Below are 15,843 nucleotides of genomic sequence, written 5' to 3'. Positions count from 1 at the left end.
CGGAGAGGTTACCAAAAAAGCGATGTAAGTAACAGCTTTTGCACATGGCCTCTTTGCCAGATTTCTTTTTCCACACCGTCTGACGCAGATGTGCATAGAGAAGCAAGGCAACTGCCTGTCAAGCGGGCTTTTAAAAAAGCCTGCTTTAAACTAATTTTGAACAATGTGCTGCAAGAAAAGCTGCCCCGGGCAGATAATTCAGCTCATCTGTCAGTCGAGTGGCATCACGGACTGATCACCTACGTCACAGGTGTCAGCGTACGACAGAGGCAGTCTGAGACACCACCCGTAAAACAGAGGGCGAGCTGGACAATGCCGGCTGTGGGCACAACCTCCCGGGAGACCCGCTGCTAGATGAACGCACAGGAAATCCCCAGGTGAAGGCGTTTACCTACATTTATGATGATGTTGAGGGAATCGTCGTTGGGAAGGAAAATGCAAACGCTGCGGCGGTCCTGCATGACTCTGTTGTTATGGAAGTTCAGTTTGTTCATTGTGTTCTGGGCTCTCTCTAGCGGTTCAGCGTGGCACTCGGTGTCCCGGCAGCCAACAGCTTCGCCTCACGCTCCCGTCACAGGAGACACATGCCGGCATCTCTCTCTGGGGGGGGCCAAAGTGGAGAAGGAGAGAAGACGTTAGTGTCACATCAGCAGGGAGCGAGGAAGGAATCTCAGCAGCCTTCTCTGAGCTGTGGAAGGCTCCAGCTCTTTAGACCCTGGGATGCATTGAAGTGGAATCGTTTCTATCCGTGGCTCCCAGTCCCCCCCACCCCCATGCTGAGACCATATGTTACAACAGAAAAGGTTCCCTGCTCCAGGGCCAGATTAACGCATAGGCACACACAGCACACACCGAGGGCCCCGATTCGTGGGGGGCACGACCGGAGCCGTGCTGTTCACCCTGTGCGCCGGGTCACGGAGGGAGGGGAAGGGGAAGGAGATGGACAAAATCCGGGCGAGTGGCGTTGCAACCTGGCACGTGGGGTCATATTACCACTTAGATTTAGTCCGGCTGCCGCCCTCCCCCGGGCAGGAGGCAGGGGTGGCTGGGCCAAACCTGAGTGGGCAGTGGGGGGGGCCAGCGCTGCTCCTCCTTGCTGCTTCTATGAGGCCAGCTCCTGCACCAGAGCTCCCCCCCACCCGGGGGGTGTGCCTGGCTTCACCTTGCTTCCAGCAGCTCGTGTCCCCTCTGCTCTGCCCGCAGGACTCGCTGAGCAGCAGCCCTGAGACTTGCTACAGGTAGGAGGAGCTGCAGTGAGTGCTCACGTGGGGGAGACAGCTGGGAACCCCGGGGGGATGGACCCCAGGGGGTTATTAGGGCAGTGTCTGTATAGCAGAAGCCCGTCACCAACTGACCGGGATAGGAGGTTAGCTAAGCAATATCCATGCAGCGCAAGCTGGATGTACTTGACTTACTAAATCACGAGTGCAGCTGTGCTGGCCAGGACAGGGTTAATATAAATGAATCCATATCCTGGGAGCATCTAGTTCAGCTGGCCTGGAGAGGGGACAGAAGTGCATGTTTGCCTAGGCCCCCGTGATGGGTTAATCTGGTCCTGCCCTTCTCCCTCAGGCATCACAACACCCAAGCTGGGAACCCAGAACTTACACCTGGCAACAAAAAGCCAGCTGGATTGACATTCATTTCCTAACACTGTCATGCATTTGCAAATGAAGTGGAATTAACAGCTGCAACGCTCAGTGCTGAAGTATGTGTACTTCGTTAGCTCGCTTTGATGAAGGGCAATTTATTGTTATTCAGTGTCTTATGGGGTAGCCTCTATACTACTTCTCAAACGCTCCCAGAGCATCCTCAAGGTACGTTCTGCCCATCTGCCTGTCAGAGGTTTAACGTGGGATTTATTACTCCTCCTTTAAAGCATCCCTGCCCCGTTCTAAAGGTACAGCAGCAGACAGCACTGCCAAGGGAAATCTTTTTTGTGTCAGGTATCTCAGACAGGAGCAAACAATGCTGAAATTTCACTGCGCCGCTTTTACAGACCTGTTGTTGCACAAAAAATTACACTGCTCCTGAAATGGCCAAATGATGCCATCTCTAAGGGATTATCTCAGCACCACATCATTCGTACAGACAGGAGCTGTCAGAGGTTTGAAAAATGATAGCAGTAAATTTAGCTATTGGGAAAAGGGTAAACAAAAGTACACTATCCCAAGGGTTCCCTGTTATCTTTTTTTTTGGGAGGGGGGGAGGTTTAAAATATATTGTGTCTGTGATCCTCCAGATAAAGTTGCACACACACATTTTTGTGCTGAGTTGGTATTTGACTCTGGTGGGCTCTGATTTCGCACACACCCCTACAGCTAACTTCACAGCCAGAAGCAGCCTCGTTGAGTTCAACGGGGCCACTCACGTGTAAATGGTTTACAAGATGACGGTGTTAATTCCTGCCGTGTATATTTCCCAATGCACAGACCCACCGGTTGTGTGGATGCAGAGTCTGCATGGCTAGGAGGAGTATGTTAAAGACTGACAAGTGCAGATCAGTCAAACTGTTGGGGTTTGGATGCAAAGTAAAACGTTAAGTCAGCTTCATCTTGGGCGGAGTTTTACCATCCGGTCGGTTTCATTCTAAAGCAAGAAGCCCTGAGTGCACTGGTAAGGTAAAGACTGAAAACAGCCACTCACCGAAACTATTTGGAATGTGTCTTTGCTGCCGAAGGACAAAGCTGGAGCGCGTCCCTGCAGGGCTACAAGACCAGTGCAGTCTCCTTGCTGCACCCAAAGGGACTGGAGATCAGCGCTGCCTCCCCCTGGCTGTAGCCGGGAGCACGGCAAAGCGCTCCACCTGGGTCCCTAGGTGCTGGGGTCCGTGCTGGAGCCCGAGGGAGGGCAGCACTGATCTCCTGTCCCCCGGCTGCAGAAGGGAGCCACTGCCTAGGGATCCAGTTGGAGCGCACAGGGCTACAGGACGCGTGCGATTTCCCTACTGCAGGCAGGGGGACGGGAGATCAGAGAAGAGGCAGCCTCCTCACCGAACTCCTTCCGTCTGGCTGCAGTGTGGGGGAGAGGGTAGGGGGAGAGGAAGAAGAGGAAGGAGAAGAGGCTGCTGGCGGAGCAGCCAGGACCCACCATGGCTGAGGAGAGGAACAGGACTCAAACTCAGGGCCTTCCGGTTTGACCTGCACTTCGCAGCCCACCCACCGTGACTTATCTGCCAGGCCAGGTGCGTCAGCGTGTGGTGACAGTCACTCATCTGCACGAGTGCTTTGCCTGCGAGTGTGTGACACACTGAGAGTCATTTGTAGGTGTAAAATAGTGAATGTAACAGTGAGCACAGCAGCATCACAACGTTTCCTTTACGCGTGTGGTGATTCGCAGCCCTTAGCGGTGCGTACAGCAGTACGGTTTTTATGCGTTGAGAAACTGGTGGCCCTTCAGGGTTGTAAAAATGATATTTGTGGCCCTCGAGCCAAAAAGGTTGGGAGCCCTGGGTATAAGGGAAGTGTTGCAAAGAGGACCTGACATACCATTTAACCCACATTAACAAAGGCGGGACTGAGGCCAACCTAATACGTATCAGAGCTCCATAGAACTATGAAACCTCCCAGGACTGAAAGCTCCCAGAGACGTTCATTACAGGGGCTAAAAATTCCAGCTGATCCTGAAAAGCCTTGAATTGGGAGTTTATTCTTCTGGCTTGGTTTCAGGCAAGCCTCTGAAAGGCTTTACTGGCGTATTAAAAAGGAGAAAAATGTATATATGGCAGGAACAAAACAGAGGTCTTTTGGAAAGAAACGGGTGCATTTGGCTTTGTTTTGCAGTGGCTAGCAGAAAGAATGGGTGGTGTCTTTAGCGCAGCTCAGCAACACACACCCAATAGCTCAGCTGCATTTAATCCGTTTACTTCTTCCATGATCACTTACACTCTGACCTCTGATTATTTCAGGATTTCAACAAACACAAAAAATCAAAACACGTTTCTGCGTTTATGAGACTATAAATTGGAAGCTCATAATTCTTTCCTTTCAGGTTTTATGGAGGCAATTTATCCATTCCTACACAGCTGGCATCTGCGCTTCTCATTTTAGTGTCTCTCTCTGTCCCCCATCAAAACTGTTCTAAAGGAGGGAGTTTAGAAATGAATGTCTTATTGAAATTCAACTCAAATGGTCTTAGCCTCAGCAAAAGTTCCTCTTTTCAAATCTGTGAACCAGTCGATGTACATATCAGCACAGCTCCATTGACGTCAGCCAGCTGTGTATCTGGGTCTATATTATGAATTTGACTGTGCAGTCTCTCTTTTCAGTAATTATCTATTTGTAATTAACACACCTAGAAAACAGAAGAAATGTTTCTATTGACCTACTTTCAACGTGTTAAGCATCTAAAGTCTCATGATTTGGAGGAAAACACAATTTTCGTAGCAGTTTTAAAAAAAAGTCAACAGTGGAAAAAGCTCTGAGACCGGAATTATCACTACATACCACATTTTCTAATTCAACAGCTGAACGGCTCCCGTCAGATGGGAGACAGTAAAACAACTGCAGCAATAGGGATATAATCCGCAGTGCTCTAACGTGTAAAATTCACCACCTCTTACTGCTCCATTTTGATCTTGTAACGAAGTGGGTGGGCCGGCCCAAGGCCGCGGCAGCATGTGACTGGGCTCAGACTCCAAGCACCCGGAATGCGTTTAGCTCCCTCAACTTCTATCTGGCGACAAGGCGATCACATCATGGCGGTAACCCATCTCCCGCCCAGCTGGGAGTTCTTGCAACAACAATTCTCCAGGCTGACTAGCAGACAATGCCATCAACTATCTTTCCAGCGACACAGGCGAGACATTATGAAGGGCAGAATTGACTATTGCTTCTGACCCTTTCTAGGAAAAGATCCTCATTTCCTTCGATTCTGACTTCACTTGTTTTCAAATCGGGACACTTCTAAACTACATCCCAGAGTAAGACACCGGTATGTCTCCGCTCTCCCATAGAGATGAATCCCCATCATAGCTCCCCCTGGAACCCATAGAACTAATAGCTTATCCCCACTCATGTATTTACTTGTTAGTTTGTTGTTCTGAATGCTGCTTTTAGAATTAAGGACCGGCCCAAAGGGCCACAATTTGGTCCCATCTCATTTAGTCTCATCTATCAAAGTTCTTACACTGTGCTCCCAGCCAGAGCCCAAAGCGCCATGACGGTACATCTGACACGTGCCATCCGAGGCAGTGCTGTCCAGTGGATAGGGCATGGGACTAGGACTCAGGAGACCTGGGTTCAGACTGATAGCAAAGTTCAACCTGAAAATAAAATGGGGGGGTTGGGTTTTTGTTTGTTTGTTTGTTTGTTTTTAAACAGTGAGGGTGAGTAACCACTGGACCAGGTTGCTAAGGGGTGGGGTGAAATCTCCATCACTTCGAGTTTTTCAGTCAAGGTTTGTAAAAGACACGTTTTAGTCCCACTGCAAAGTGCTGTGCTAATCACTGGATGAAATTCCATGGCCTGTGTTACACAAGAGGTCAGACAAAATGATCATAATGATCCCTTCTGGGCTTAAAGCCCATTAATCTTTTACAGTCTCTGCCGTGGGCTTGCTGTACGCCCTTAGACAAGTCACCATCCCTCCCTGCACCGCCTTCTCCTCTCCTGCCCTCTCTCTGTTTTGTCTAATTAGATTGAGAGCTCTTCAGGGTAGGAACTGTCATCCCTGAGTAGGTGTTTGTACAGCACCTAGCACGATGAGGCCCTGATCATACTTCGGGTCTCTGGATGTTACTATAATACAAAAAACCACCAGAAATAGGGAGACTTACCACTGACGGGCCCTAAACCGACCAAACTCTTGCAATGGACACAGAATAGTTCAAATGAAGCTGGAAATCAGCCTCAACTGTACATTTATCACCATTTCCTTTGCTCAGACGCTTCTCTGCACTTTGTGAGCGTATGAGCCAGCGTATGCAAAGCAGCTTTGAACAGGATAGGAGAAAAGCTGGGTTCTCTCTCGCCTTTCCAGGAAGCTCTTCACTGAATATTTCGGTGGCCCTCAAAGAGGAGAGGGGAAAGAAAATCAACTCAAGACAAGACATCTTATAAAATCTTCCCAGCTTTGCCTTTGATAAGAAGAAAAAGCAGTTTTTGTCCATAGTTAGCAGAGGGTATTAGACTAAGCAACACCGTGGGAACGTCATCTAGTTACCGAAAGCAGTTTCTTGTAAAGGGCAAACTTGGTACAAGTCCCCGTGATTATGTATGAATGCCCAAATACATCCATAATGCAATACGCAGATGTCTCACATCGAGACTGGCTTCTCCGTTCTATAACCTGTTGATTTACGCTTGCAGGAAGGTGGTTGCCCTCTTCCTTCAGCTGATATTTGCCTCAGACTGAGAGACTCACCTTTTTTCACCTTTTTTGAAAGGGCCCCACATTAAACTCCAGCCTTAACGCTGCAGTAACAAAGTCAGGGAAATCAGAGTTAAAGGTCCCACGCTAAACTCAGCTCTGGGGCTGCTGAATCAGAGAAGATCAGGGTTGGAAGGGATCTCAGGAGGTATCTAGTCCCACCCCTGCTCAGAACAGGACCAGCCTCCACTAAACCATCCCAGCCAGGGCTTTGTCCAGCTGGGCCTTAAAAACCTCTAAGGATGGAGATTCCACCACCTCCCTAGGTAACCCACTCCAGTGCTTCACCATTACAGGCATTACTCGGACATCTTTCATCACAGGCAAGTCAGCCCTCATGCGCCGTGGCCACAGCAGCAGAACCGATCTGATTCCGCTGGGCAGGAAGGGAGCCAGGGATTACAGAATGGGGGATGCACTCCTGAGCACAGCCTCCCTCTAGACCACAACAGGTGGGTGGACACACAGGCATGGCCACATATTGTGTTGATCTTCCTGTGATCGGGTGGGGGTGGTGGGGTAGTGCAGACTGGCTGCGGAGCCTCTCTATTACCTACATGGGGGAAGAGCCTTCCCGCTTTCTCTTGCACTTCTTCAGCTATTAGCCCATCCACGCGGGACAGACGCTGCTCTCAGGATTTGGGCGTGTATGATTACGTGACACTAGGTAACGTGGCCCAAAGGGGAAGGGCCAAGAGTTGAGGGTGGCAGATGAAATTCCCTGAATTGAATTGACGTAATCCCTCGGGACTATGAACAAACAAGGGGCTAAAACAGAACAGCCACGTTCATGTCACGGTCCATTACAAATTAAAGGGGAAACAAAAGAGCGCTTGGCATGTCCCCACAGCCTTGACCCCTCAGGTTGCAGTCTTTCGTGAGCTAAGGTAGACGGCGGCAGGGGGTACCTTGAAGGACAGGCCGATAGGGAGAACCTGGGAAGTGCAGTCAGCGATGCAGCAGATGGCACCTATCCCTTTGGCTCTGCCAGGAGCCAGAGCTTTAGATTTTTACTGTGCTGCTGAGTGGCTGGCATTCAGGTGAGGTATAAAACCAAGGAGCTGACCATGGATGGTCATTAAAGATCCCAGGGCACTCGGGGCAGGGGATTAGTGCAATGCCAAATCCCAATCCAGGTAATAGCTGGCCTACGCTCCGGTCAGCAGCATTTCTCTGTGAGACGGTAACTTCTGAACGCGGCGTCTGTTCAGTGTCCGGAGTCCAGAGAGCGTTCTAAGCATCACAGGTCGGAACCGATCGATTTTGCTGAAAACTGGAAAACCTTGATTTCCTCTCAGCTCATTTACTTGGCCGCTCAGGATATGGGGCGAGGCAGCAACCTCTCCGAGGCGGGTGGGATGGAGCAGAGTGGAAATCAGGCTCTTCCGGTTTTCACCAAAATCAACAGGGCTCTGACCAGAGAAAGGGAAGCAGGCCCGGCACATTGAGGGTGAAGGCCTGGCCGAATTTACAGCTTGGCCTACTGAAGCAAGAAAGTGTGTGACCCTCTCCCCCTGTAGTTTCAAGCCAAGATTATTTTTTTCCTTCCCTGAACACCAGCGTGTAACGTCACTGGTGCAGAATGGCTGCTGTGACGCAAAAACTGGCTCTGAGATTCCTACAGACACAGTCAGGGAAGCAGTGCTACGGAGGCCAGAGGACATATGGCAAATTATTCAAAGGCAAAAGACCTCATTAAAAGGGACACCATCAATCTGGGGGGAAAAAAAAATCACTTCTGCCTGAATTCCTGTTTGCCCACTCTATAAGTAATGCCTCCAATTATTATCATGAAATGAGATTAGAGAAAAAAAGCCTCTGTCGATCGGCGCAGAGGAGGACCAGTGACACTCACTCGCCGGTGGGTTACGCCAACACCACAGCCTAGGCACTGGGTGCTGAACAAAGCGTCTCACCCATTACCACTCAGCAATACCTGCGTAACCCCAGGACTTCCCGTTCCATGCTGGGGGCAGTTTTGTAACCCGCACTGCCTGGACGCTGCACAGGTGCGACTGACTGGAACTGAAGACCCCTTGGTGGAGAATATGCAAGGTGGAAGAGAACCCAGCTGGCTCTCCCGTGGCCGGCTGTTGTCTACAAGTCTTACAAGAGTCCAAAGCAGCACACGCTTCTTTTTCTCAGTAGAGTCATGATTTTTCAACTCTTGGGTTGGCAATGCTGAGAGCGCAGTTAATATCCAACTTGTTCCACATAAAACTAGCCAAGACATTGTACCTCACTGGGAGCAACAGAATTAAACAAGCCTGGAGTTTCTAAGCCAAGCCATTTGGCCAAAGTGAACCTATAGAAACAACAGGAAGGGTTTCCAGAAGTGAAACCCGCCTCGTATTTCAGTCCCCCCCATATCTCCACAATACCTGGTCAGCTTCGTTCCAAACTTTCCAAAAATAGTCTATCCCGGGCTAGAAGCCAGCATGTGAAATTTCAGATGAATCAGTTTGGTTTGGCAAAGTAGAGCGTGTCGGATGAAAGTTTCAAAGCTGTCTAGAGGATCTGGATGCTCCATTCCTTTAGGCAGCTTGCAAAATCTCAGCCATAAATTTAAACTAATAATCATCATAATCACAAACACAAGGGAGAGAAGTGATGTAGGCCTCCAAGGAGGTTTTGTAAGCAGCCAGCCAATTTCACTTACGCTTTTGGCCATGTAGTGTAAAGGGGCCTGAGCATAAATGAGAATCTGGTCCCGAGAGCATTCTGAAGTTTTCTGATAGTGGCCCTTCAAACAAAGGCTTCCTGTTCGATGAAAAGTCTTTGTACATATTAGATTTAAAATACAAACTTCCCGCTTTTATTTCGTTTTTCAGATCACCTTCTCCTTCCTCTGTGATCCTACAGTAAAAATCACAACTGCTAGATTGTGGCATCACATTCATTTAAATAAGAAACAGACTGGGCTGCTATAAACACAGGATAGTTACTCTGCTTAAAGGATGAAGCAAAGACAAGCTGAGCTGTGGGGGATTCAGGTCCTTATTCAACACATCCAGACTTCAGAGACAACAGCAAAGGGAATACTGAAGAGGGCAGACCAAGCAAATTGCTTTTTCTGTAACTGGTTCCTTGTTTCCAGTTTGCTCAGCTACAAAAATGTCTCCTTAAAGCATCAGGAAAGAAAACCAAATCCTACAAGTAAAGGAATACCCATGGACACGTAGAAATCCAAACTAAATCTAAACCCGGCAGTAGGGTTCCACACAGAGAAGAATCAATCTCCTTACCGCGTGGGAACAGAAATCAGGATTCCCTGCTGACAAGCACTTGCTGGTACTGAAGGGAACACCCAACAAGTCTGATGACTTTAGCCACTAGCATTGCAGAAGTTAAACTAAAAACTCTTCTTGGAGTCAGGAGAGCATACAGCTCCAATTCGGCAGAGCGCCAAGTTAATATCATATTTCCTGCTTAGACCTGAGACGGATCTTGTCACTGAAATCAGAAATTAAAAGACCAAAAAAAGACCCATCAGCTGAAAATAGCTAGAGTCGCAGAGCGTGCAGGCATTGCATTATTCGGACAGTCAGCACAGCCTGATGCAGAAGCAAACACCTACCACCACGTGGATGAGAGACAGCCATTTAAGGCATTCACTCCCTGCAAAAGCAAACCAATGGCCTTAGGATACTGAGCAAAGAAACTAATCTGGAGAAAGGTTTGGAAACACGAAGGCCCATGGACCAGCCTCCGGTAGAACAACAAGTGGACCACCCCCCAGGCTCTCTGTTACCTACAAAAACAAGTCACCAATCCTGTCCCTTTTGGTCACCATTTGGCAGCCGGAACCCCCCACAATGCTCAGCTGCAGTGTGAAAAGTCTTTATACAAGGAGGAGCTGAGTTTAGGCTGGTCTGTCCCCTTCCCTCCATCCTGTGCTCTTCACAGCAAATGATTCAGGAGCATCACACACAACATTTAAAGTATATATGGTGCAAACTATGTACAGTGCGAATTTATTCAAGACTGAGAACTTGCTGAGCCTGGACTACTGAGGTCTGGGTGAACCACACATGCCGTGCTGAAGATCAATGGCTAATATTTTCAAAAGGGACTAGCGATTTTCAAAAGGGAATCTCAATTTCTAGCAGCCTGAACGGAGACGCCTGAAGAGGACCCGATTATCCGAGGACAGGAGCTCAGCACTTTCTTTGAAATCCAGCCTGCTGCAGGGGACTCACGTCAGAACTCAGAAAGCCAAAATGATCAGTCCCGTTTGAAAACACTGGCCCACTGTGCTTTCCACATACAGTTCACTGGCAAACATATGTCCCCCCCCACCCCACACACACACCATCTGTGAGATATTACTGTACTGGACGGGAGCTGGCTTTCTTTGCAAGAAACAGAAGTGCGGACAGCAAGATTAGTTTTGCTCGGGAATCATTGAGTTTGTGGTACCATGGCTCTGAGTCAGCTGCAATATCTGGTATTAGTTTTTGCCCTGCAGTTATTGGAGTTGATTCTTATTCTCACTAGGGACGATGCTACTAACCAATTGAAAAATGAGATTTGGTTTTTGCATTGCGTGACTATAAACCCCAGAGGGAGAGATTACATTACAGCCTCAGGCTGCAAATCATATTCCTGCAAGTCGTCCTACTGAGCCGATTCGGGAAACCCTTCTTCACGTCGAGATTACTCCATGAATAAGACCTTCTGCCAGGACAGCAATGACGCTGCTTGGAGTAAGGAACTGCTCATCATGGTCCGGCTGCTGGGTTGCTGAGACCACTGCCTGCCTGGTTATGCTGACCAACACTGTCTCGTGCTTTCCGGGCACTCCCCGTCTGTCTGCATCCATCCATCTGCTATCTCCTGTCTGAGGCTGTAAGCTTTTGAGGCAGGGATACTCTTTCTGTTGTGTTTGTGCAACACCTAGCGCACTAGGACCGGGACCATGACCGAGACTCCAGCACACTATGGTAAAATAATAATTACAAGTAACAGCTTCATAAACCGACCCTCCGTGAGTAAAGCAAGAAGGATTTAGCCCTGTACCTACAGAAAATATCATCCAAAACACCATTACTAACTTAACCAGTAATGGAGTAATTTTAAGAACACCGGATCCGGTCTATAAAGCTAGACGGACCTAGTAACATTAGCCATTACTGCTTACTGGAGGCATGTAGAAGGATTAGTTGCTTTGCAATATTAAACACGTCCAGACATAGCACAAGTTGGATCTTCACTGGCGTCTTGAGTTTCAGGCAGGGAGCTGGCTGCTTTAATTCTGCATCAGCCCTGCTCTTAACCGATGAGTAACAGCAGCAAAACAGGAGATGCTATTTGGTGAGAGCCCCAGAAAAGCCCAGATGCGTTGTCTGTGTGTGCAGTGCCCGCTTTCACCGGCCACACCCTGCTAACACAGAGACTCGGGGGCCTCTAGGCACTCGTGCGATACAAATAATCAAGAGGAATAAGAAATGGCGCCAGAGAGAATGCGTGTTAGAGGGAGCCTGCCAAGCTGCAGCGAAGGATCCTGGTCGTATCAGAAGGAGAGAGCAGTGTGTTTGCTACACGGCTATAACAACATGCAGTCTAGATAATAAACTAGAAATAAATGGTGGATGGAAACACAGGCTATGTCTACACTGCAGCACTAATTCGAATTAGCTTAATTCGAATTACAGAAAGCGATTTATAGAAATCGCTGCAGACTGCCCACACTACAGTGTTTGTACTGGTTTCTTGCGTCCACACTGGCTAGCCTTAATTCGAATTAGAAAGCAGTGCAGCTAGCCATGGTGGCTGTTTGGAATACTGTCTTCGTCCCAGGATGCAACGCTTCTTCCCCTGCCCTTCCCCCACCCCGTCCCAAACAAACAGGAAAAGGATTTTCGCGCTGTTTTTTCAGTCCCCCGCGATCGCCATTGCTGCAGAGACATGGTGACAGCCGAACTGTGCGATTCTGATCCTGACAAATACAATGCGGCTTATCCTAGATTACTTTAGAAATGTAGGAAGGAGGACTCAATGAAACACTGTTGCAACAAGTAGCATTCGGAATAAAGTGCTCCCAATGTTACATTACATCATTTGCTAGATACAATTTAAATATGTAGCCAATGAAACAAAGTGGTCCATGAAACAATGTATCTAGGAGATGACGTCCTCTCTGCCTGTATTGCACGCCCCTACAGAGATCAGCTGCGGGTGGTTTGATGGGGGTTTTGGGGAAAGCAAGGCGTGGATTTTAAAAAGTTTGATCAGGCACTAGCAGCTTACGCGGTGCATGGGGGAGAGGGGGAAAAAGCAAGGCTTGGATTTACAAAACTTTGACCAGGCACTCATGGCTTGCGCTGTAAGCGGGGGAAAGGGGGGAAGCAAGGCTTGGATTTGGGGGAGGGTACTGAAAAGAGGCATCATGGGATACAGTCCACAGGCCAACTAATTCGAATTAAGCCCCACTGCATCCACACACACACTACTGCGAATTAACTGATGCGCTTCAGGCGCTACTCCACTTGCAGAGGTGGTCTTATTGCTGCAAATTTAAAGGCTCCTTAATTCACATTAACAACGCGCTAGTGTAGAGGCGGGACTAATTAATGCGAATTAAGAGACAATGAGTCCGCAAACTTGTCCAACGACTGCCAGATATTAAAGTGGTATCTACCTAGCAGCGCCTGGGGGTTCGCTACCCAGCTGCAGGCCGGCCATAGAATACATTTTTCGACTGAGTGAGTTGAGTCTCTTCACGTCTTTGTGCTTATGGGTCACGCTGACTTCCCATCTGTCCCTTTCGTTGGCGGCTGTGACACCAGGGATCCCGGCGCGGGGTATAAATATATTCAAACTCTTTAGCCGGTACATAATATTTTCTCTCTGCCCTCTTAGAGGTGGGTGGCAAAGAGGCCGGGGTCTGCCACAGGGCCGTGGCCAGTTTAACAATCCCCTCATGGCCCGGGAGGGCCATCCTGCTAGGGCCTGCTGAAGACAGTATCCCAAAGAGCTCATCAACCGGCTCATCCAGCTCCTCCATCTTGAGGCCCAAATTAGAGGCGACACTTTTCAACAAGTTCTGATGCGCCCTGAGGTCGTCCATCGGAACCGCAGCCGAGGTTCCTGCGGCTGCCTCGTCCGGTGACAACGAGGATGAGGCTGGCACCTGAGCTGGGGGAGGGGCCTCCGTTCTGGGTGCGGTGGCTCCCCCCGGGCTCAACGCGCGTGAGCTGTCCTGGTACCAAACTCTGGGGGATGGAGGAGTGTGGTACGGATGCTCCTCTCATGGAGCTGATTTGCAGCATCCCCATGGGAAATCCCCATTGATAAGGCCACGGTCCGGGCCATTGTCCCTGTGGCCGCACTCCCATTGGCAGCATCGTTGGGAAATCAGGCATCGGGGCCGGGGCTTGCCTGGTTCAAACAACCTCCTCGCTAGTGCTGACTCCAAGTATTGCATGGTGCCATGTGGTGCTCGCTGATGCACCGGTGCCGGTGAGTAGCATGGAGAGCCCAAATAATGGGCGTGACAGGACCAGCTCTTGTCTTTTGGCTTCTCATATGGGCTAGGCGAGCAGGGTTGCGGTGCCGGGGAAACGTGCCGTGAATCCGGCAACCTGCATCGTTCCGCAGTTACATAGCCGTGTTCCGCTCGGTGCTGGTCCGCCGGAGGCCAGTGGCAGGAGCCTGGTCTTGACTCTGGGAAGCACCTGTGCACTGGTGAATGGTGCCGAAGACGGGGACTGTCATGCAGATCTGTCCCTCAATGTTACCTGCCAGTGCCTCTGCCAAATCTCGGTGTGGCGGCCTGCTGTCCCTCGGCGTTGGTGGTACGGGCAGTGACAGAAGGTCCTTCATAGCCTGGAAGACCTCCAGAGTCGGAGGAGGACCTGGTGCCCTTCTGAGGCGGGGAGGATTGGCGACCCCACGCGGGTCTCGCCTGGTCTCCCCCAGTGCCAAAAGAAGGAAGAGGGTGCTGGAGGCGCGCTGTGTGCCGAGGTTATCGTGTTCAGTGCTAAGACTGATCTGCCGGGCTCCGACACCGGTCTAAGTGCCGACTCCATCAGGGTGGCCCTGAGACGAATATCTTGGTCTTTTTTAGTCCGTGGGCGAAAACTTTTACAGATTTTGCACCTCTCCCAGACGTGTGCTTCCCCCAAACACTTTAAGCAACTTTGATGCGGGTCGCTCCACGGCATAGGGCTCTTACACGAAGTGCAGGGTTTAAATCCCGGGGAACAGGGCATGCCCCGACCATGGGACTCTAACAAGAAACCAACTAGCACTAACTACTGCTAAACAACAAGCTATGTACCCTAGAACCAAGAATAAACCACTATGTTTAGCTAGAGAACTTGATTATCAGGAGTTAAATTTTAGGGACCAATCCTGTATCCCCTTTTCCCTCCATCACTCCATTTGTCTGCAATAGCCCCTTGCGTCTTGTCATAAGCCTAGTTTGTGAGTTCTTTGGGGCAGGAACTCTCTTATAGTTTGTACAGTGCCTAGTGCAAAGGTGCCCTGATCCTTGTTCAAACAACAACAAGAGTTCCCTGCAAACCAAGAACTCCCAGTGAATTTGAAACATTAGTGGGCAAATGGTCAGCCTATCCCCATCCCCGCAACTCGCATTCACTAGCGAGATGTTGATTCCTGTGGTCAGCCCACCCACAATGCCCGCCTCCAATGCATACTTGATACCCTGTCAAATCAAACCCCTTGTGTTTTCTCCCACGCTACCCCACCTGCCTGGGAGAAGCTCCGCTGAGTCACTCACAAAACTAACTCGTTATCCTCCTACCAACCCTTCCTCTCCTTTGCTATGGTACCTACAAAAAACTGGATTAGTCTGAGACCAGTGCCTATCATGTTGACCCATATTATCTCACTGTTTCCTTGCACTCCCTCGGTTTGTCTGGATCCATCTTCTCTTACACTTGGATTGTCAGCTCCTTGGGACAGGGACCGTTCTGTTTGTACAGCGCATAGCACAGTGGGGCCTTGGTCCCTGACTGGGGCTTGCAAGTGCTATGGTAATACAAATAATAATAATAATAAAAAAGGCTAGTCTCGGACACATCTCTGAAAAAAAATCTGTTTCCATTTTGAAAGAGAGGCAGGCATTTGGTTTGGGTTCAGTAAAGCTCAACTTTTAGGCTGACAAGGGTCTTTGAAAGGTACCATACAACAAGGTGGTGCAGACTTACAACTTCACAAACGTTAAATCACAGAAGCACCACTTACCTTTTTTTTTTTTTGGACAACCATCTGCGATACGAGGCCATGTCAGATTTAGCAACCAGGCACAAAACTTCTTTTCAGTCATGATGTATTTCTAGCAGCCTGTATCCAAGGGGGAAAAAAAACTGCTGGACTCTGGAAAATTCTTTTCAAGCATCTGCTTCTAATTTCCACAATGTAATCTTTGATTCCTTCATGCACGGGACTTCTGCATCACTCCCTTTGGCATACATGCTGTGCTGTTTACTAGTGGGTGGCTCGACTGTG

General features: G+C 49.3%; 1 protein-coding gene across 1 annotated transcript in view; it reads right to left on the bottom strand.

The window, feature by feature from the left end:
• FRMD6 (FERM domain containing 6) overlaps positions 1-15,843 on the bottom strand; it is a 71,326-nt gene that overhangs the window by 35,544 nt on the left and 19,939 nt on the right. Inside the window, exon 2 of the mRNA XM_067554763.1 lies at positions 396-600. Within this exon, the coding sequence (XP_067410864.1) occupies positions 396-494 (99 nt within the window). The 5' untranslated portion in view covers positions 495-600. The remainder of the gene's footprint in view (positions 1-395; positions 601-15,843) is intronic.

This window comes from Emydura macquarii, unplaced genomic scaffold, assembly GCF_026122565.2.
Source record: "Emydura macquarii macquarii isolate MOO-44397 ecotype Brisbane River unplaced genomic scaffold, CSIRO-AGI_Emac_v2 contig_1551, whole genome shotgun sequence".
Lineage (NCBI taxonomy): Eukaryota > Metazoa > Chordata > Testudines > Chelidae > Emydura > Emydura macquarii.
The sequence above is the reverse complement of the archived record's forward strand: the minus strand, read 5'-3'. Positions and strand labels throughout refer to the sequence as shown.